Raw genomic sequence first — 23,102 nt, 5'->3', positions numbered from 1 at the left:
AGGGGAAGGAGCAGACAAGGCTGAGTCACAGGCTGCTCAAATGTGGAGAAGAGCAGAAGGGAGCCTTTCCCCCAGCTTTCCCCTGTGCCAAACTGCTTTCATCAGAGATGCCCTCCAGAAGAGGTACTGTGAGGGGAGGACCCTGCTGGCACTGCCCACATCTCAAGAAAGGTGAAGTGGCTTCAGAGTGAACTCAGCTTCCCGTCAGATGGGCCCTAGTGGAGCCAGAGAGGAGGTGGCAAATGTTTGCCTTATGCTTTGATGAGAGAGAGGTCTTAATGGAAACTCCAGACACAGCACCCTCAACCCCCAGGCTGATTTGGAGACCCCATGACCCCGGGTGCCACCACAAATTGTTTTCCACCTAAGTGGGGTCTCAGATCCAGAGATTTGGATCCTCTCAAGACCAAGCTCCCACTCCTGCCCATCCCTCCCAGATCTTCGCGGCCAAGGCTGAACTTAAGGCATTGGCAGGTTCTGTAAAACACTTGTGACTTCCCCTCTTCTTACCCAGAAATTAAATGCACATATTTTAGTATTGTGAAAGCATTTCCCTAGCCATTTTATTGTTCTCCTCACTGTGTGCAGCAGCACAGCTGCTTCCACTTACTTCCAGCCCAATGACATGCAACAGCATCAGCATCCCAAAACTGCTGTGTTGGCAAGACATGGTGTGAGGGGCTTTTCAGTCTTTCAGACTGGAGCCCTGGCACCTGAGCTGCATGCAGAGCCAATGCATGCCCAGCACACCCGCTCGGTGAAGGAGCCAGGGTCCCGGCACCCTGGGGCATGTGTCAGAGCTTGCCTCTTTTGCAGAGCTGTGAAGTGTTTAGGTACGGATGTGCTCTTTGTTCCACCACTTCTCTGTGTATCTCAGCCAGCTCAGTGCTGGGTACCAGAGGAGTCAGCTGCAGCACCTAAACCAAGACCTCTCTTCTAATGATTTCCCAGCACATTTAGATCAAGGATACTTCCAAGCCAGGTCTTCTTTTCTTACAGATAATTGCTCCCTTCTGAAGCCTGATCCAATACCAGCCTACAAAGGCAAGGCTCTTGAGAGGCACCATGTGCATACGTGCACACATAGGTATTGTCCAAAAATCAGCTGTAGGAAGCAGGAAACTCTTGCCATCAATATTGCTCCTTATTCTCCCTGGCTTTCTTTTCTGACAGGAGCAGGACTTTCCTGGCATAGCACTGAGGCGTGGTATGCAACAGGATGCAACTCAGCACTGGCTCAACAGTAAGCAAAGTTATAGAGGAGGCTCAACCAAATCAGGTGGGCCTGATGCTGTACCTGGCATGCATTTGTAGGGGAGCAAAGAAGATCATAATTTATATAGTGCCAAACCTGTTAGCACTGAGTGCAGGGTAACAAACAGTGATTGCTAGCATGACCTTAATTCAGTTCTGCAAAGAATGTGTTTAACTCTGGGAAAATCCATTATTATTTCCTATACCTACTCTTTTCATTCCTACTTATTGTTCCCACTGGAATACCCAACCCTTCCAGAAAAAGAAGAGGTATCCTTCTGCACTTCCCAACAGTTCTGTTTCCAAAACACTGCCCTTCATGAGCAGGTCCTAAGATGGAAATTCCTGTGGCAGAAAAGGTACTTGGGAAGCTCTGATCAAACTTCTTAACAGTTACGAATTCATTAGTCCCTGAGAAGCACCAAAACTAACAGGACCCTGGGCCTGGTTCTTCTTTCATTCCTATCTGCACAAACCAATTAACTCACAGGAAATATCGCTAAGGTATGTAGATGTAAGTGCAAAAGAATTTATTATTCTCTGTGCACAGTATTACTCTCACACTTCTAGGGATAATCCAGCCCTCTCCTTCCCCACATACTGTTACCACTATCCTCTCCTTAGGGCCTTACTTAAAAGTTTTAATGTCAAAACTGAATTCAGAAATATTTCTTGGATATTCTCACAGAGGAAATGCAGAAACTGGAAAAACTGCTTTTGGCCAATTTAAGAGCACAAACTCGACAATCATGCTTATCCAAGAAAAGCTGCCTTTTGTGCTTGGTGAGGCTTACAGCTTGATGGGCAACACAACTTCCATCTATTCAATTTTTTAATTCCTTTTACATTACTCATAATTTTCATTTAACCAGGACACAGTGCTTTACAGCTGGACCCAAGATTAAAAAGCAGTATCATAAAATCTAAATGCTCGATCTGAAAGCTACCCTGTGAGGACATCAATTTAAGACCCCTGGAAATTAGCTGTGGGCACAGAGATTTGGGGATGTGACTTCTGCCACAGGATGATGAGATCAAACTGCCTGGGTGGGAACACAAACAATTGACAATGCGTTCCCTTCTGCTTCTGCTTAGCGGTCTCAGTATAAAAGATCAGCATTGCCACAGACTGCCGTGTCAATTCATCTTTGAAATTGTACACCCTTCATGCTCAAAATTAAATCAACATTGTCTCCTTTTTGTCTTGGGTTCACAGGGTGAAACCCATTCTCAGGCTCAAGGTTTAACGGATAATTTAAACTGGGGATGGTAATACAAGGGTTTAGGAAGTCATCAGCCCTAAGATGGAGTGCTGCCTAAGGTCAAAAAGAGAGCAAAAAAGGAAGATGCTATTGCAAGCGTCCAGGTATATCACTCTGCAATGACTCTGGTGTTCTGCAAGAGGAGCATGGGGAAGAGAGTTCACGGGCTCACCATGAGTATCACTGTGGACATTTTTGGGGTGATTCCTGCAACTCAGCCTAGACGTGAAGGGCTTTTCTGCTGTCCAAGGAGAATCAAAGACAGACACAAGCGTAGTCCCTGCGAGGGCTGGCAGGACCAGCACACCAGCCCTATGCAGCCCAAAGCATTCAACAGCATGGGCCCCAGGAAGCCACAGGGACATGGATCCCCCCACCCTGCTGCAGACTGGAGTGGTGAGCATCCACACCTCTGCCTGGGTGAAACAGTCCAGGACTGGGAAAGGAGAATTTGCTAAGCACCAGTCAACACACGTGAAGGAGGATCTCAGGAGATGATATGTGGAAGCTGAGCCAGCCCTTTCTGTCAGGAATTCCCACAAGAAACAGGAGTAATAACAACTCCCTTTTTTTTATGGGAGCAAACCTGTTTCATCAGCAGCATTCAGTTACAGAAGGCATGCATCCAGTGGTGACTACCATCAGGTATCTGTTATTAAGGCTGAGGCAAAATTTCTTTACATTTGATGATCTGACTGATGACAGCAAGCGTACTGCTGAGGAAGCATGTGTAAGAGACATGATGACTACCCAACCCATAGAATTTAGCCAAAAAATCCTGCAGCAACTGGTAGGCTCTGAGAGCACCAATAGCATGAGCACCAGAACAAACTCCTGTTTTTCTTGGGCAAAAATCACATTTCATTTTTCTGTATGCTCATGAGAACCATCACAAAACTGTAAGCCTTAGAAACCCACTCCAATTGCTTATAATGAATTGGGCTTTTATATTTTGCTTAACTTTGCAATAAAGAGCTTTTTTTCCCCCCTTCAGAAATATCAGCTGCCAAAATTTCCCCAAAATTCTGAACCCACATTAAAACCTCCCCCACCATGCAAACACTTTTGATAACAAGCATGCCCACATGGCTCAGTCCAGCCATTCCCTTCTATTTTTTAATTAAAAGGAAGAGATTGAAGAAAAATGATGGCTCAGGGGAATGGAACAAGAATCTGGATACCGTCCAAGGCCTGAGTCACAAGTTCAAATCTCCGTCTTCTGCCTTGATCCCATGGCTGTTTTGCATACCGACAGAAAACAGATACATATTTTTGTTTCCAATTTATAGAAGGAGCTGTCTTCAGTTTAGAGTCAAACACTGTCAGTTTGGTGGGGATACAAAGCTATTTTAACTCCTTCCATCCAGTGACTACACATTTAAGCTGAGCAGGTTCCTCTCAAACGCATGCAAGGGTGAAGATTAATATTGGTAACAGTTATGGGTGGCTTTGATTGACTTCGTGTGACAGCAGTGTCCTCACAAAAGGCATATGCCTCAGTACCAAACCCGTTTCTGATGCACCATCAAAATTCATGGGTCGTGGAAGGTACCAGCAGCCACTTGCTTTAGTGGGCTACAAGGATACGAGATGTAGCATACTCTCGGCATGTCCTGGGCACCTTTTCTCACCCGCACACCCCCCAGCAGTCACTCAAAGCCACTTGGGACTCACCAGGACGAAGATTCAAGGCAACTTTCTGAGGTGTGATCTGTGTGACATCCAGGTGAGTTTGGCCCGAGCCCTTGATGCTCAGAGGGACGTTCTTCACCACACTGATGCTGCTGCTGGGGTTTTCAATGGCTCCAGCACAACCGTTTGCAATCAGGTTCTGCAGGAAGTCACACCGTGATGTGATGGACTTCGTGCTGCCAAATTCCTGGGGGTGAAGAATGGACAAAAGGAAAAGGGAGGGAGCAACATCAATGCCACAGCAAGTGCTTTGTTTTGATGTGCTGGTATCTGTAACAAATAGGAGATAACAAGGAGAAGCTGTTGTGGTGGCTGAACTCAAAAGCAACCTGCACTGAACCTTTCAAATGCATCTACCAAAAAAGAAATCCTGCACGGATTCAAAAATGAATTTGCTCACAAACCACTGCAGCAGAAAAGTAAGCCTGACTTAAATCACTCCAGCTACAGTTCCCAGCCCTGTCTTGAACCATGTGAAAGCAAAGCAAAAATGTTTGTTTTGCTGCCTGGACAGCCAATTGCTGTATCTCCAAGGGTAAAACTGAGAAGCTGTTATCTTCTGCACATGCGTCGACTTACAGAAGCTTTGCAAAAAAGAGAAGAGAGGACAAAGAGATGGTACCAAGGGAAGTAGAACAATCTCACCAACCCAGAGAGCCAAATCAAGATGTGAAGCTGAAGACTGAGGTAGGGTAGCTCCAGGGACCTGCGCCCTCTTCCCTGGGTTAGACCACTGCACAAGCACCATGTGTCCCCCCAACCTCACACCTCTGCACTGCACCATTGCGTGGGGACAAAAGTGACAGCAAGTGGTCCCTGAGGTGGAGCACAGCTAGAGCCGCCTGATGTGGGCAGGTTGTCCTGGGCAGCTTTGCCAGACAATAAGGGAGGTGGGAAAGCTTTCACAGGAGGTGGTCAGAAGGCAGACTATGCCTGCTGCTGGTAGAGAGGCGCAGACAATAGCTGCCATGGCAGAGAGTGTCCCAGCACCCATCCCCAGAGCTCCAGCCCTCCCTGCAAGCCCCATGTGTGGTACACAATGCAGCCTTGTGTGGGACGGCACTCAGGAACAACTGGCTGCACAATGCAGCCTTTTGCAAGGAGCCCATTTCTTAGAATGCCTTTTTAGATTTTTTTCCCCCAAAGTGCTGAAGGGAGCAAGTCACATGCCCCAAATTTAATGGATTTCCAACAGTCGATTCCTACTTATTTCTGCACTACAACAATAGAGACAAGCATGTTCTGCTCCAGGGCTGATGGACTAAAGTGACATGAAATAATGCCAAGAAGATGCTCACAGCGACGCCAGCCCCTCCTTCAGCTGTACAGCCAAAATACCAGTGCAGGTCTGAATAAACCTCACATTTTGCTGAAGCTCTGGCATGGCAGAGGATGGGGGACACATTGAGGAACAAGAGGTCATCTGACAGATCTTGCTTTTATGCTCCCCGAGGTGCCCTTGTGGAACCCGAGGAGAGCCTCAGATGCAGGGCCCCGGAACACAGGCAGAGTCTGTCTGCTGCATTTTCTCACCATGAGGTCCCAACGCTATTTGAAAAATGCGAGATTTGCATTCCAGCATCCAGCATCAGGATCCAGCCAAGGAGATGGCACGTCGGAGGGATACCAACAGAAATTTCCTGGAACACATCGTGTAAACAGATGAACTTCCAGAAAGGGGGGCTGGGGCTATCGGAATCATCACCAGCATGATGAAATAAAAATCAGAATCCCTCACAAAACCAAAGCCAACAACCAGCCTTGCAGAACAGCATGTTTAAGGGCAGTCTTGGAGAAAAGTGTATCTCGGATGTGCTTTGATCTAAAAGTCAGTGAAAAGCCTGTGGGGTCGAGGCACACTCCTGGGCTGGTCCCCCCAGCAGCAAGGCACCTGTGAGGAGATGCTCTCCTGCTCTCCTAGTGCCTAGACCATGGCTCCAAATGAGTACCTCTGCCAGACCATTTCTGCTGCCATCTATTAGAAAGGACATGCTGGTTGTGCAAAAAAATCCCCACAAACAGCACCAGGAATGCCACTGGGAACCTTTAGTTCCTCAGGAATTAACGCTGGAGAGAAGCACTCAAACAGGATAGGATTTCGGGCTGCCTGTGACTTTATCCCGTATTTCCAATTTTCCCCGGTGTCGGCTCCAAAGCCTCTTGATGTGAACAGAAAGACTCGCCTTCAAAGGACTTTGAATTAGGGTTTAATTTTCCGGCTGGGGTAGCAGAAGAAGAGCCAGGAGGGGTGGGCAGCCCAGGGAGAAGAAGGTGGTGGCTTCCTTCCCCAGCTACTACTCTTTAGCAGTCGAGTTCATAACACCACAAGAAACAGCTCTGGGTATGGTACTGTTTATACTGATGTTCATCATCCCAGCAAGGGGTGTACACAAGAGCGGTATCTGCATGCTGAGAAGACAGTGCCGGCACACAGGGAAAGGAACACACCCGTGGGACCTGATGGGGGCTTTTTGGTGGCAGGGTGCCTGTGCAAGGGCAAGCCTATCCTTTTGCATGGCGTCAAGAAACCTTCAGTTGCTGTAATGTGGTTTTCTGCAGCCTTCGTTACAAAACTTCTCCAAAGGAAGCCCAGGGGATTGGAGAAAAGCCCCTACACACCCCCTGACAGGTGCTGCACAAAGCTTAGGTCAGCAGCACCTCTGCACACCTCCAGTTCTTAGGTTCCCCTCACTTGACCAAGCTATTTTCTCTCAACTTTCTTCTAAAATGTGCCCAGAGCACTTGCCACAGGGCAGCAATTGCTAAGCTGCAGCTCAAATCAAACCCAGGTCTTTGCTTGTTTGGTAAAATGGAAAAAACACCCTGTCAGGGGTGAAAACACCCCAGGGAAAGGGGTGCAGCTGAGCACCCAGGGGTGCAGGTCTGACCCCATACTGCTTCTGTTTCTAATCCAGGAAGAGTGACACCAAGCAGGACAGTGACAGTGGCCTTGGGAAAGCCCCAGCAATCACCACAGCATCCTGCAAACACCCCTCAGGTACACCTGGAGGTCAAAACCCAAAGCCCAAACTATGGCTACCAGGGACAATCCAACTCAAGTGCAAAGTTTTCTGCGACAGAGAATACTGAGGCTCCTGGAGGCTGAATTAAAGGAAAAAAGCATGAACGGTTTTGAGGGGTAAAAAGTATCATGCAGATCCAAGTAATTCACAAGCAACCACACTGAAATGCAGCCCCACACTAGCTCAGATGTGGCACACTCGTTCAAACCCCAAATCCCCCTGAGCAGAGGACACCTCACAGTCAGCTAAGCAATTTGGTGTGCCCAAATACCCACCATCTGGATACTAGCTTCAGTGAGATATGCAGCAGGTACCCCATGGCAAGCAAGAACCACCCCAAGCCCTGCCTTGTGCCCCAGAAAAGCCCTAATTCAAGAAGATCCCACCTAGACCTTGTTAGTAACATTAGTTGTTCACAGCCCAGTGGGCACTGTGCAATCCAGCCTCTGCGCTAACAAGCTCACAAAAGCAAATGCACACAAGCAGACAGACTGAATGGAGACAACAGTGTGACAATTACATGCTCATCAGTTTGACAGTTTTAAGACAAATTGCTTGGTTCATGCTAAAAAAAATGGATAATAGCAGTGACTGTATCTAATGGACTATATCTAACACCTGACTAGAGACATCCTTATCATTTTTTGCTTTAATCAGTCCAGTTCTGCACTTAATTCAGCCTGAAATATGCTTACTTTCTCCATTAAAAAGATAATAATAAATTGACATGTTCCCTCTGGGAGCATCCTTGATTTTCCTTCCTTATTCTCCAGGCACACATTATAGAGGTGGGGTAAAAGCAACCTGATAGAAGAGAGAGGGTGCCACTGGGGAAATTTCAGTTCTATTTATCAAAAAGGAAATTTCAGTTTAATTAACTTGCATCTCTATTTCACATGTACACATATAAATGCAGCCACATAGGTAATGCAAAGATGAGAACACGGTGTACACTCTTAGAAACACGAGGAGCCTCTGCACATTGGTATGCTGCTCCCCAGAGCAGCAAACGAAGGTAACAGGAATGTAATGACATAATTTCCCTCCTTGTACTGGTACTCCCAAATCCTTTTCTGGAGAGCATTCCCCCTGCAATCATCTCAGGTGAGTTTACCATGAGCAAATCCCCCGTCTGCTTATCACACCCCCAACTGGCAGCTCGAAGGACAGCACTGAAACCGCATCCAGAGCCCCCTGCTCTCTCCAGCAAGCCCAGTAAGCTCTGCTGAGCCTGGGCAACCTGATGCCACTGCAAAAAAAGCAACAAGCATCCTCCTCTCCCACCACAAAAAACAGGCTGCCACAGAGCAACCCCATGTTGAGGTTGTGCTTTTTCTAGCCAGAGTCTTTCACCAGCAGTGTGCCAGCAATTTCTAGTCATTTCCAGCTTCTTCTGTAGCTTGTAGGAGAAGCTGAGGAACCTTCCCAGGTTCCAGCACAGATGGAAAGGCTGCAGCAGTCTCCATTGTCCAAGAGTTGTGTATTTTCCCCAGACAGCCCTGTGCTCAAGGCAAGCTCAGGCGATGTTAAGGCCACACATACATACCTCCTCTTTTGAGTACCATTTACGCAGATCACCTCATTTAAGTCCTGCCTTTCAAGGTATTCTTCCACAGGACAACAGATTCGATGTCTGCTTCCAAATTTCCGACAGCCCAAAGACTTGTGGTTAGCTCAGCAGCCCCTCGGGGCTCCAGGGCTGCCGCATACCAGAAGCTGCTATCATCAACTCATCCATCATCATGCTCTTGGATGGGAGCAGAGGTGCCAAACACAACCAGAAGTGAACAGAAGCTGATTCAAGCCAACAGAGCATGATGCACGCTGTACTAACAGGTTAGTAGGTGGTAGTCATAAATTTATGGCATCTTGACCATTCTGCTGTAAGCATTTATCTATACACATTCTCTTACCCACAATTCAAAGTAATGTAAATACAAGTAACCTTATCCCACTTGGAAAACTATTGGGATAGGGCTCCCTGCATCCACAGAATTGTTTTCATGCCCTCCTAACCCCTAATTGCAGTCCACGAGTGCTTGAGACTTTCTGCTCCTTTGTGGTAACATGGAGCTTGGATCTGGGAGTGCAAAGGGTGATGGAAAAGGATACAATCTTACAGGAGGTTGCATGAAGCATGACCATCTCTGGGAAGCAGCATAGCTTTTCTGCTCAAATTGCTCCTCTCCCACAGCTGAGGGGTCCCTCACAGCACTGGTATTGCTGGGCACCCAGGGAGACAAAGAATAAATAGGTATGATGGCACCCCAAAGTGATGTTATTCCCCAAAGGAAGGAATATTATATATGAGAAGGTATATATACACAGGAAGATATATGTAAATGTGTTTTGTTTCTAGATACTATAAACATATTTACACTTCCTGTACATGTAATATATACTCACATATTATAATATATATAAAATTACATTGTATATACTTAGACTTCTACTATATATACTTCCTGACAAAATTATTAATTGTTGCCTACAAAGATGACAACAACTGGCCCAATTTGCTCCCAAACCCATTAAGTAAATGCAAAGGGAGCAGACTTATCAGCTGATCACGTTTCTAAACCAACGTAACTAGCATCTGTGGAAATCTCTCCAGTGTCTTAGCTCTGGTACTTACACAGCAGCAGAGCTATAGAATTTGACTGGGATAAATGATTCCAGGCAGCATACATAGCAAATGACAGCTAATGGAAATAGCTAAGGCAAACAGTCTAAAGGCAATTTAATAAGCATACCTGACGGAGCTGCAGCAGAGGGATGGGAAATAAGGTTGCGAAATTAAGAGTTTATACTGTCACTTTAAAACTTTTGAAGTGGAAAACCTCTCAATATCTTTCACAATCCCATTACCTCACCTGATGATCTCAGTTAAAGAGAAATAATTGGTTTCAAACAATAAATTCTAAAAAAAAATATTAAATACAGAATTAGAGTGAGAACTTGCTAAATTTTAGCATGCAGCATGTAATGGGGACAGCAGCTTCTAAACACGGAGCTCTTGGCACAAAACACCTTGAAATGTATTTTTAAACTGCTACTGCAGGCTAAAGGTCAGGAAGTATTACAGCACTTCCCTGTAAACACCCATCTTCCTTCTTGGCCCCTCTGTTCCATTTAGAAATATATTCTTTTTTTTTGGTAATTCTCCTGTTTGCAAGATAAGAGCCAGGCTGCCAGTCCCATGAGCTGCCATACAATTAGTGGTCACAGTGACCACCAGATAAACATTTCCACTGGCAGCATTTTGCTAAAAGTTGTCTTTTGATGCCAAGAAGAAAAAAAATGCCAATAAAATAAACAAAAAGGCAAGCTATTGGGTACCCATAGCTTAATAGCCAGCGTTCCTGGATCCAATCTCACCACCGCAGATGAGCTGGCTGCAAGAGGAGCTCTTACAGCTGTTTACAAGATGTCTCAAAAGCAGGATCTATTGCTTTACTCTTTCCCTTCTCCACAGCATTCGCCTTGCTGTGAAATCCCCCATGAAAGCCATTATGCTGTCAGGTAGCATGGTGCTAGCAGCATTAAGAGGGTTTCCTTGGAGAGCTGCAGCTGTGCTTACAAGTTAAGTGAAAATCCAGTAAAACAGACCTGGAGGATCAGAGGCTGGGGTACCTCCTGGAATGAATCCAAACCACAGGGCTGGGGACGCCCCTGGCCTTATGTCCATCTCCATCCCCATCCTCCACCCTGAGGGGATGCAGCCATCCCAGGCAGAGCTGGCAGGAGGAAGGATGGCAGCATCAGAAGGGCACATGGACGTCACCTACATCCTCAGCTCAGCATCACCAGCTATAGCTGGAAGGTTCAGTGTGTGCTGAACCCCACAGCTTACCTCCCCCAAGAACAACACTGGGACAGCCACACTAGAGGAAAAAGGGTCAGCAGGAAATAGAAGAGCTATGCTTGTCTAGAGGTTCAGTATCATTCACTACTCTGGTGTTTCTCACAGCCCAAAGCTGGTTCCTGGCACAGCACCTGTCCCTGCAAGTAGGCAGGGTCTTTCCCTACCTCTGTAAGCATCCACATTTCTCTCTTAAATACTTAGGACAGACACAGGCACTGTGCAGACAACATCTATCTATGCACCAGACATTATCAGGTCTTTCACGCACCTTGTTCTCCAAAAATCATTACATGGTAAGATGTGTATTTGGTAAGATATATATGTATACCTAAACTCGTAAGCAGTCCTTGGGAATAAGGGAAAGATATTTGCAACTTATCACAAACCAAGGAAACCAAATTAAATTACAGGTGAGCAGCTTCAGCACCAATGTAAGGATGCATTTTAACTCTGAAGCATGCAGTTAAACTGTGTAACTCATTGCCAGACCATGGTGCGGATGCCAGAAGCATGGTCAGCCCCCAGAATGACACAACAGATTCAGAAGGGAGCATTATCTTCGTTACAGAGAACCTGTGCCATGCCAGGCCACACGCAAGGGACTCGTAGCATGACATCAGCTGGGGGCTTAGGGCTTTTTAGGGAGAGAGTTTTCAAGCAAGGCTCCCTGCAACATGCAGGGACCCAGCACCCACCAAAAACAAGAAGGTAATTGAAGGGACAGAAGGATCCAAGGAACAGTGCTGCTCTGTTGAGGATGCGAAGGGGCCAGCAGGGTCAGAGACTTAATTCCTGTGCTGTCAGAGAGCTGAGTAGCCACATGTACCCAAAATATGCTCAGCATGGAGCACCAACTGCCCTCACCCACCCCTTCTCGCATGGAACAGTCAGGTGGAATAGCTCCCTTCCTGTGTTGCAGAGAGTATGCAAGACAAGCGAAGTCTGCTCACTTACCTCCTTGGAGCACCAGGCACACTTGGGATGGATGAGGAGACACTCTTCGCAGGATGTGGCACTTCCGCTGGTACACAGATTGAGACCTTCAGCAAGAGAGAACAACAGAGAACAGAGTGGGCTGAACTGCACTGCAAAACAGTGTTCAAGGGGTTTCTGAGATATTCTCAACATTAAACATACTGTAAGTTCAGACAAGAGCAAAGGATATCCAGGAGTTAAAAGGCAGGAGAAGGCATAAATCTCTCTTCACCTGCAAGGAGGTCTTGCTTTCTTTTCCTTTCCTAAGAAAAATGAAAAGGACAGAAACCTGTGTTGGGGGGCTGAGAACCTCTAAAATATTACTCTGGTATTTTTTCTTCCTTCTTTCTTTCAACGATTTCTGGTTAATAAACGAGTTCAACCACTCATCTTCCTAACAAAATACTTCAACCACTGTGGACAGAAGGCAATAGGTGTTTGACCAGCCTGAAATATGGAGGTGGCTGTCCAAAATCATTCCAAGATACCAACTTTCAAAGTCACACTGGGAACATCTTCTCAATTTTTCCATCTGAATATATGAGGCACCCCTCCTCACAATTTTCATCTTAAAGCAGCTTTGGAAGATACTCATCTCCCTCTTCCACACGGGTGATTTCCATAGTGGACTTGTTACAGTAAATTACTTTTAATTTATTATAAGTGTCATTTCCACAGGATACCCAGGTTAAGCAGGGCAGCATGTTTGCACTGGAGCACATCCAAGGCTGGCTGGGGTGGAAGACACCACGCTGCAGCTGAGGGCTCTCCCTGCCTGTGATGCTGGCAGGGGCTCTGCACCAGAGAAGGCAGCAGTAATCAGGGCAGTGGTGATGCTCTTCACTCCTGGATTGCTGGTGCCCAGCAACACAAGAGGTAACAAACAAGTTTCTCTTGTAAAATCCACAATTTTAAAGTTTGGGCTTTAAAAATGAAGCGGAACCACACAAGTTAAGCCCAAGCAAACATCAATGGTATCGGCTTTGAATGCAGCAGTTTGTTTAAGCATGCCTGCGGCTATGAATGTGCCCTTCGATACCACCAGTGCCTCAGCTCTCCCGGGTGCAGCTATTAACTTCTACTGTCAATAACTGATTAAACAAATCTTCAACCGAGGATTCAGCACAGAGGCTGCACACTCCCAATGAAACGCCTCTGGCTTCAGCTCCCTGTCTGCTATTTTTTCCAAGCCAAATGTCAATAAAAGCATTGTCAGGCCTCTATTTTCAGCCAGTTGCATCTGCGGATACCAAAGCACCATGCTGCTGCTGGGTGTAACTTGCAGATTGCGCAGATTTGCCAATGGCTGCTGAAGAGCCACATGGAGTTTTCTCCTGTCCAAGGACTTTCTGTCCCAAGACCTTTGGATAAAGGATTTTTGCTGTATCCCATGTGATTATTACACCAAAAAATGAAAAGTGGTGGCTGCTTGGGTCGGTCCCATATGGGGCCGGGCTGTGAGCACAGGAAGCAGTGAATCAGGCTGGACAGCTGGAGGAAAACTTAGCGTGCCTTAGGCTAAAAGCAAAAAGAGGATAAGTAGGTCCTGTCAGTAATTCTCAGTCATCGCCAAGGCATGACCGTGTCAGAGCCCTGTACTGATGGGTCTCTGCTGCCCGCAAGGTGGTTAACTCTAACCCGGGAGCACGGCACCCTGGACTTTCTCTATGGCTCTCATTCAGATGGGCTGCTTGGGCCCATTCATAGTGAACAAGAGCCTTCTTAGGGCTTTTATTTTTTTGCTGGCTGTTACCATGTAGCAAGGCATTTCATTCCTTGTTCACATTCAGAAGTTATATTCCAGCCCCTGGATGTTGCAAGAGCTCAAAACATGAATAGGTAATATAAAACAAAACATAACTTGTTTGACTGAGTTATAATTTGCACAGAGATTAACACTAGCACACATTACAACACGGCCAAAACCCTATCCTCAAGAGCTGCTGCTCTGGCCATGGTGCACAGGGTAACACAGCAAAAATAATGGGCTTTATAAAGCAAACACTTGTGTTCATAGCCTGGCTACCCAGACCTGGCTCTCCCACAGTTCCACTTGCCCATCTGCATGGAAATAGCATAATATTTACCTCTATTCATGACTGCTGGATTTTTGAGAGTTTACTTAGTAACAGTAATATCTGAATGAAACCCAAAGTCTCCTCTTTCCACCCGCTACCATGACCAAAGCAGCCCACGCTCCTGTGGCCAGTCATGGGGTGACATTCCTCTCGGTGGCAGCTTTTGAAGTTTCCAAGTATGCTTTTCTTTCCACTTTGGAGCAATACCAAACCGTTTCCCGCATTGTTGTGAAAACAGAATTTTGTGAAGCCCTCTGATTTTGAACTGAAATCTGAGCTTTTTGGGTTGGAGTTAAAACACACAGGATTTTCCATATGCGAGTCTTTGCTGTGCTTGATTCAGTATGGTCTTTTCTGAACTGAGCAAAGGAAGGACCTGAAGATGCTCATGCTAGTCCAGATCCTTCCAGATGCTGGGGCAAGTTACCTGGTAAGACTGGAAGAAGCTCAGTCTGCTCCTTGATTCTGATACATTCAATGAAACCACCCCTGAACATCAACTAAACTTGTTATAAGGGGGAAAATTCCATCCAGGATTTAGTTTGGATTACTCTGGAGGAAAATAACCCACCCCTCCTGGACTGCTGAGCTCAGTACCCGAGATCTGTCACACTGATGCCACTGCGTCCCAAGCTCTGCACCCTGTTTAATTCTGCAGAGCAGTATCTACCACAAAACTGAGACAAAAGGAGTCTCCAGACAGCACCTCTCACTTGGGTTGAGCCGCAAGAGAGCCCAGCAAAGAAGAGGAATACATTGCATCCTACTATACAGCTGAGATTTTGATACATGAAAATACTGATGCAGAGCAAGATAGGAAACTTCATGAAACGTACTTAATAAATTTACTTATAAAGATGCTCGAGGCATCTTTATGAGTAAATCAGACCTCATTTTAAACCTGTTCTGCAGGAAATCCTAGTTTGAGCAGCTCCTCAATAGGAGATAAATGTACTGGCTTGCTTGTGGGGAAAAGAAAAGAAAAAAAGTGATGTACTTTGTTCTTTCTACAGCTAAGTGTGAAAAAAACCCTCATTTTTATTTATATAATAAGCAATGCAATAAGCATTCAAAAGCCTCATCCTTGGGACGATCTGATGCACTCTTAAACCATCAATTCTAAAGATCAGAGTTACAAAAGAAATAAATCAAAAAAGCCAAGAAAGCCTGTTCTGAGCTTTTTGCAGTCACATGTCACAGCAGTCTGCAATATGAGCCTCTCCTTAAGATAACTCATGAGAACATTAAGCACTGAGAGCAAGTACCAGAATGGAGGACTTAGGCATTTGGTGGGCATCCTTCATATAAAAAAGTTTCCCCAAGTGTTCAGAGAGGAGAGGAAACGCATTTCCTGTGCTACTTAAGCAGAGGCACAAACCACACTGTGTCCAGGAGCGGTGCGAGCATCCCCCCGGGGGACAAGGATCGCTCCCCGGGAGCGATGGACACTGCGGGAAACAGTGTAAGATGAGAGCGAGGGAACGATAAGGTGAAAGCGAGGAGATCGGTCCCTGGCAGAGCAAAGGCTTTCTGCTGCTGTTCCTCATCTAATTAATTAATACACACTGCTCAGACAAACATCCCAAGGAAGTGCTTTTCCCCGAATAGAAGTGGTTATAGCCAGTTCCATTAAACTATCTACAGAGACAGAAGTGTGTATATAGCTGCCCCACGCTTTTTAACACGAAGGTGTCAGATCCCGCCCCGCAACACCCAAGGATGAGGTCCATGCGCTGCTGCTGAGCGGGTCCCCCCGCCCCACAACAGGAGGCACGGCTGGCGGGGGTCTGCGAGGTGCAGCCCGCCGGCGCGGCCCGGGCCCAGAGGGGAAGCGCAGAGACCCGGCACCGGCCGGCCTTGGGGCGGGGGGCAGCGAGCTGCGTCCCGCCGGCACCGGGGCTGGAGGGGGAACGAACGGGCGCACACGCGAAGCAGAGCGCGGGGCGCCGCGAGCGGGACTGGGGTAGGCGAAGACGGGGAAAGAGAGAAGGAAAACCTACAACCCGCAACAAAAGTGCACCGGAGCGGGTCTGGGGGATAATCCGCCTTCCGGGGAGGCGTTTGCAGGGCCCGGAGCGGAGCGGAGCGGCCCTTACCTCTGCCGGGCTGCAGCGGAGCGGCCAGGAGGAGGAGGCGGACGAGGAGGAGCGGGGGGGGCCGGCGGGAGGCGGCGGGGGCCGGCAGCCCCCCTTGGCGGGGCATAGTCCGGGCGGCCGGGGCGGCCGGGCAGCCCTTCCCGGCCGGGCCCTCCCCGCCGCCTTTTGTGCAGCCGCGGCGGCGGCGGAGGAGGCGGGGGCGGCGCCGCGGAGCTGCCCCGGGGGCGGCGGGACGGGATGGGACGGGACGGGACGGGACGGACGCGACGCGTGTCCTTGTGTGTCCGTGCGCCGGTCCCGCTCCCGGGGGTGCGCTGCCACCTCCCCGCCCCGCCGCGCTGCGCCGGGAGGCGGAACCCCGTCCCGCGGAGCGGGCACAGGCCGGCACGGCCTGGCCCACGCACAAGTGTGGATGTGTGTGCACAGCGACGGGTACACACGCAAGCTACATAGGCACACACATTCGCACGCGTACGTGCGTGCCTGCATCACATACATACATGCATGCACATTCCATGCACGCAGATGCATACACCCGCCTGCAGACACACATATGCGTGCGTGGACCTGCCCACAGATGCCTGCACATGTGCACACACACGTGCATACCTTTCACAGACATACACGCAGAGGCGCACAAACAGGGGACACCCCAACATGCATCTACAGGCAGACGTGCACAGTGTGTACAGACACATGGATACACAGATGACACACATGCGTAGGTATCCAGAGGCACACCAATAATGTGAGTCCTCCTCTCCTGGCTCACAGCAGGGCTTGCACCCTTTTCCCCACGGGTCAGTGGCTGCTCTTACATGGCATTTTCCTGCTTCAGGGATTTTCTCTGTGCAAACAAGCTATGGCCATCTGTTAAAGGGCTCTCTAAGCAAGGGCATCCAGGCAGTGCTGCCCTGCCTGCCAGCTTTTTGGCATTTCCCACTCACCCACTGCTTGTCCCTGGTGGGATCGGACGTCAACACTGCAGATCTAAAGGAAATGGCAGATTTATGGCTGTGTTTGGGTTGGTAGGGAGCTTTCCATTCTTTTTTAAAAAGAAATCATAAATCAACCATACAGCTGATCACTGATTTTAAAGGCAATTTATAGTAACAGTTAACTACCTGTGGCCTGCAGCCCTTCATGCCACTTTAGCATAATGTCTACTAGATCTCACTGTTAGACATTGCTTAAAGCACATGCCCTCAGTCCAATACGTTGATTTGCTGTTGTCAGAAAGAAATGATAAACTGTAATACCACCTGCCAAAATTTCCCCTTATTTGCACTACTTCCAACACTGCTTTCATAAACCTCACTGATTTCTTCAGCCTCTCCATACCCCTGGGAGATACCGATTTGGATTTGAAGTGACTATTTGCTGTCTTAGGAAATACCCGCTACAAAAGTTGTAACATTTTAACTGACCTGGTGCTGCTAGATCAGAGTGACTCCTCCTGTGCCTGTAGGAGCATTGCAACACGGTTTGCAGGCAGAGCAAAAATACCACTAAATGCCTCATCAAAACTGCTGCTGTGGTAGCAATGTGGTGCGTGGGCCAGGCTGTGACCTACACGCTGCTCTCAAGCTGACGGCTGTGTGTGGGGAAAGGAACAGCATCAGCTCTCCCTCCTATCCCAAGAGCACAGTAAGGTGCATCCCATCACCCTTTATTAATAAAAAAACTAATACCGCTCAGGCTGTGACTGACCGGGAAATGCAAGATGTGGTGTGCAGGGACTTCAAAGTGGGATCTTCCTCTGTGGTCTATTTCTAGTATTTCTGTGAAAAGAAAGAAAACGGAGTGCATATCCTGCATTTGAATGAGATAAAGTACCTGATGTAAGCCTTAATGATCCCAGAGTACCCTCATGTAGACATAGAAATCCCTTCTCAGCTCTTCTGGCCATGATCAAGTACCCTGAGACACAACATGTACAAACATACCTAGACAGACTTGTGTGTGAGAGCTTTAATCACCCTGGTCTTAGGAACAGGGAGACCCCCATCCCTTGTCCCACCTGTCTCATTCCTCATCCTTCATCCTTGTGTCCTGCCATGCTGTCTGGAGAGTGCTGGGGGAAGGAGCAGACGCATAGGAGCAAGTGATGAGTGCACGTGAGGGAGAAAGGAAAAGCAGGGGAGGAAGAAACTACTTGGAGGGAAGGAAAGCACCTTGCAAAACTTGACTATGGCATCTCAGCTAGAGTAGCAGGGAAGAGGATTTGAGGAAGAGGAGGACAACTTTCAGAAGGAATGTTCTGCAGAAGGACTAGAGCCAGGAGAGGCATAGGAGCTCACCAGTCACCGGTTATATTTAGCTAGGCTCAGAAGAGGTTGAGCACCTGCCCTTGCTTTCTGTGGGTGCCCGTGGCACTGCTGCAAGTACCAAATACACAGGCTGACCTCACCCTGCAGCCCTCATGAGAAACCCCTGAGTGAAGGCAGAAGGTCAGGAGCTGCTACTACACAGTCTTGAATCACAAGCTGTTGTCAGTGCTCCAGCATTTGCTATCAGTCATGTACTCTTATTATCGTATTTTTCAAGCCAAACCCTTGTGAAGGTCCCACAGATACACATCTGTGAGACATCACATATGTCTCATCCCAGTAGACCACTGCTGACCAACAGACCACAGTGTGGGCTAGGGCTTTACAGGGAAAGACTCCTCAGAGCTTCAGGGGAGGAAGTACTGTGGCTTGCCCAATAAGGACAATGTTAATACCCTTTTCTGAAGCCAGCAGTGCACTCTTGCCCCCACATGCAGCAGCAAAAGGGGATGCAATTGCAATGATGACCAAGTAAGCAGCTATAAGCTCAAGAGGGAGATTCTGTGGTGGTTGAGCATGGGGAATGCCCACCATGGGGTGGGCAGCTCAGCTCCAGAGAAGCAGGCAGTCTTGTGTCCCTGACGTTAGCCAGGGACCAAGAAATAAAGCACTACCAGAGGTACTGTACAGCCTGAAATGAGGTCCCCAGAGAAGCTTTTTGTGTAAATCCTTCCTGCTTGCTGGTGATGAGGGCTCTGGAATGACATGTACTGGCTAGTTATTTGGAGTCAGGGATGAGGTGGCAGTAGATGCTCAAAAAGAAGATTGCCTCCATGCATGAAATCAGATAAACTCTTCATCTTCCTCCTGAGATTCCCTTGTGCTGAATAAGGGACTGAGAAAAAAAACTCTTATTGCCTGTGTGTTAACAAGATTATTAAAGACAAAGGGATCATAGAAACCAGCAGAAGAGTTTGAGGCAGCAGCACGATTTTGGGATGGTAACCTAATGAAGATCTCTATCTCCTGGGGATTGTGAAAGGATGAACTAAAACAAAGTCATTCTTGATCTCCAGGAACAGCCGTCAGCACTACCCTTGTCTTTTCTCTCTCAACTGTCATTTCTCCTGTCTACAGAATGCCATTCTGGATGGGACTAAGATCTCTCAGATTCCTGTAAGTATTTTGGTGCCACAGAGACCCTTGAACTTGGGTTTGAGTATCTCTGCACTGTTCTACTGGAACAGGGATAGGAAAACCCCTGGGCTGGAAAGGCCTGATCTTTGTGCTTGCGTTCTTATCACTTGCATTTTAAAGCTATGGTCAAAGCAGGACATAAACCCAGCGTGCCTGACCTAGGCATGCATTTGCAAGTGGTGCAATTATAAGATAGCTCTTTGGCTTTTTTATCATCAGTCAAAACAAATAAAATGCTTTATCAGTGATACTTCAGGTTGTTTAAAAATAGGTTTTCATTATCATATCTTTCTCGTGGCAGGAAGGGTGGATAAAAGCATCTGAGTCATGTCTAGATGACTGTCATGGCACTGAAGAGGTTCAGTCTTCAATGATGACTCCTTTTTCTGCACCAATCTGACCAAAATGCTGGTCCCAGGGCTCCAGCCCATGGCCACAGCCTATTTCAGGGTGACACACCATCTCTGCCTTAATGTTTCACAAAATATTGACTCGATCCTGCAGTAAAATCCTGGGGCATCTCCAGCTTTCTCCCAGTTCTAGACTGTCACATTAGGATTGCTACTTACTAGCATCTCCATCTGGGAGAGACATCTCCTGACTGGTTATAGCTCATTATAACTTCATTATTGGATATAACTCATTCAATCACCATATCTGCAGTAAGTTCAGAAGCCAAAGGATCTCAGGCACAGCTCTCTACTGTGCCAGAAAGACCAGCTAAGATTACCTGTTTCCAGAAGTCACACTGAAGCCGGTCATGGCTGGATGAGTAATCCATATGCAGCCTGGCCTTGGGCATCGCCAGCATGCAGCATATTGTGAATGCCCTCAGTCTTTTGGTCCAAGCAGCTCTCCATACAACGAAAGATGGGCAAAACTGGAACCTATATGATGATGATGAAGCTGGGCTGATTTAAGGTTTTAATAAAAAGGAGTTTAGGGAGAGCTAGGGTCAAACTGGGGCATAAGATCAGAGATATGAAAAAAACCACAAACTTTTTTTAACCTTGGGAGCCTTCACCATGTTACAGTTTATAAACTAGGAAAACACTTTGTCTTCCTTTCCAGTTCCTTACCATGCTGTTTGCCAGACCCTTTTGGCTGCACTGCGATGGCAAGTGAGAGCACAGAGAGACACAGGCACTGTGCAGTTTTGGCATCTTTATGCTGCCTTCCCCCCATACCAGCCCAAAGACCTGGCAGCTGGGGTTTTCACAACCATGGCAAAACTTTGTCTCTTGATTTTTCCATGAAAACTACAAAAAATTCGAATCCACAAAAGATTCTTGTCAGTAAGAGACAAGGATCACATGCCAAAAACTGGCAATCATGAATATCATCCTTTCTTATGTGCTATCCTCCTGCTAAAGAGGTAGTGCATGTTGTGGCTGCCTGCTACAAAAAGAGATATAAAAATATCTGAGGGCCAGTCTCTCAGCTACTCAAGAACAATGCTCTGACTCTTGATCTGCTGGGAAGCAGAGAATGGCACCTAAAGTTGTCTTGCCAAGTTTTGTCCCTCTCCTACGTGAAAAAAGGAAGGACTCGGTATAAATCTTTGTGCAAGTCCATGTCTGGAGCTGCTGAGCTGGAAAGCGAGGAAGGTACATGGGGAGATTTTCCTCACGCCTCTAAGGTGCATAAACTTGAGTCTTTCAAACAGTGATGGTGGAGCAAGCCCAAACTTCACAAGTTTTGTTGTTTCTACAGCTCCTGGCACAGGCTGGGGCCACTAGGCTGCCTGAATGGCTGTTTTCAGGAGGGGCTTACTGACATACTGCAGTGAAATGGGTGATGAATGTCTCCAGCCATAACCACCTCTAAAAATATGCTGCAATCTCTGGAGTTAAGAGGCATGCCATCAAACAGGCATGAGGGTGGCCAAGGCTTCGATACAGGAGAGGGTTAAAAATTAGCAGCTCACTGGACAGCTGACTGTGGTCTCTGTTAATGGTTAGCCCCATTTAAAGTGTGCTCATTAAAGCGTTTTGCCTTTCGTGTGCCTTTTCCTGCAAAAGCAAAGAGCCAGCTCCATCTTGTGGCCAGGAACTTTGCCAAGTCGCAGAGAAGAGGGAGCGGGAGGAGGGTTTGACAGCCTAAAGGTCCGTCCCTACCTCCTTGCACGTTGTATTAAATATTCTCTCTTCCTGCACATCTGGGGAGAGACTTTTTAGCAGTGCCTGTTGCGATAGGACGAGGAGGGGTGGGGTTAAACAAATGAGGGGAAATTCAGGATGGATGTGGAAAAATAAAAATTACAAGGGTGGTAAAACACTGGTAAAAACCTGATCTAGATAAAACACTGGCACGGGTTGCCTGGAGAGGCGGTGAATACACCATCCCTGGAGACATTCAAGGCCAGGCTGGATGTGATTCTGAGCAACTTGATCTAGTTGGAGATGTCCCTGCTTATTGCAGGGGGGTCGGACTAGATGGCATTTGAAGCTCCCTTCCAACCCAAACTATTCTATGATTCTATGACCTTGCCTCAAATAAACTGGACCCATTTTGATTAGTACTCAGGGAGAGCCACAAAAGGCAGCAGTATTTACTGGGTGCGCTTAGCAGGTTTCTCATAAATGGAAAGCCCAAAGAGATTCCCTTTGTGTGCATGCATGTGGGGTAACATCATTAAACACAATTTAATATGTTAGCAGGTAGAGCCAGCTAGGCTTGGCTTCACTCAGATCTCTGGCAAAATTCCCCCTGAACAGAGGTCCCAGGTGCCTGAGTGAGCAGAGAGCTCTGGAGGTATGAATGGTTTTCCGAGAATTTCACCCTAGATCTATGCGGTGTGAGCCTCCAATGCCCCATGCAGCTTTTTCAAACCTCAGCTGACACTTGGCTGTTTAATCACTACTTGAAATAAATCACTGCACTCTGGTTTTTTGCTTTTTTTTCTGGTAAATGGTTTCTGCCCAGCATGAGATGGCTGCAGAGCCTGTTCACACCAGCCTTGGAAGGACAAAGCAGTTGAGAAATGATGAAAAGTCTACAAGGAAAGACCTTGCTTTGAGAATAACATACTGTTACATATGTGCAACACAAGCCTTGTTTCATTTCTAGGAATGATATATAGGCACAGGTCCACAATTCCTCCCCAAGGACCCCTATTCCCATTAATATCAGTACAAGTTAGACACCAAAATACCTGCCTGGACTTGACCCCTCATTCCCACCAATTTAAACATTCCTCTACTTGAGAGGGAATTAGGTACCTTAGCACTATAATAACCTCTTGAATTCCTTGGTTGTCCCAGGTATGAAACATTTTTTATAATTTTTGGCTGATTTATCCCACTAAAGGCTCTGTATGGATAAGAGACCTTGGAGAAAGCCACTTTTCCAAAGTCTCATTTAAGCAGCAGACTTTCTTTCCCCAGCTAC

General features: G+C 47.3%; 1 protein-coding gene across 2 annotated transcripts in view; it reads right to left on the bottom strand.

Annotated features, from left to right (window-relative positions):
- ITGB5 (integrin subunit beta 5) overlaps positions 1-16,393 on the bottom strand; it is a 60,315-nt gene extending 43,922 nt beyond the window's left edge. Inside the window, exons 1-3 of one of the 2 annotated variants that reach the window (XM_061370030.1) lie at positions 16,246-16,393; positions 12,051-12,136; positions 4,191-4,395 (exon numbers count right to left, since the gene is read on the bottom strand). In XM_061370030.1, coding sequence (XP_061226014.1) covers positions 4,191-4,395; positions 12,051-12,136; positions 16,246-16,351 — 397 coding nt within the window. In that variant the 5' untranslated portion in view covers positions 16,352-16,393. Of the gene's footprint in view, positions 1-4,190; positions 4,396-12,050; positions 12,137-16,245 lie in introns of those variants that run through there. The other variant, XM_061370031.1, reaches the window with a different exon arrangement.
- Positions 16,394-23,102: the final 6,709 nt, after the last annotated feature.

The sequence above is a fragment of the Neopsephotus bourkii genome, unplaced genomic scaffold (assembly GCF_033783945.1).
Source record: "Neopsephotus bourkii isolate Nb327-2 ecotype Australia unplaced genomic scaffold, CSIRO-AGI_Nbou_v1 NB_1526, whole genome shotgun sequence".
NCBI classification, from domain to species: domain Eukaryota; kingdom Metazoa; phylum Chordata; class Aves; order Psittaciformes; family Psittacidae; genus Neopsephotus; species Neopsephotus bourkii.
This window is presented reverse-complemented; position numbering and strand designations above follow the sequence as displayed.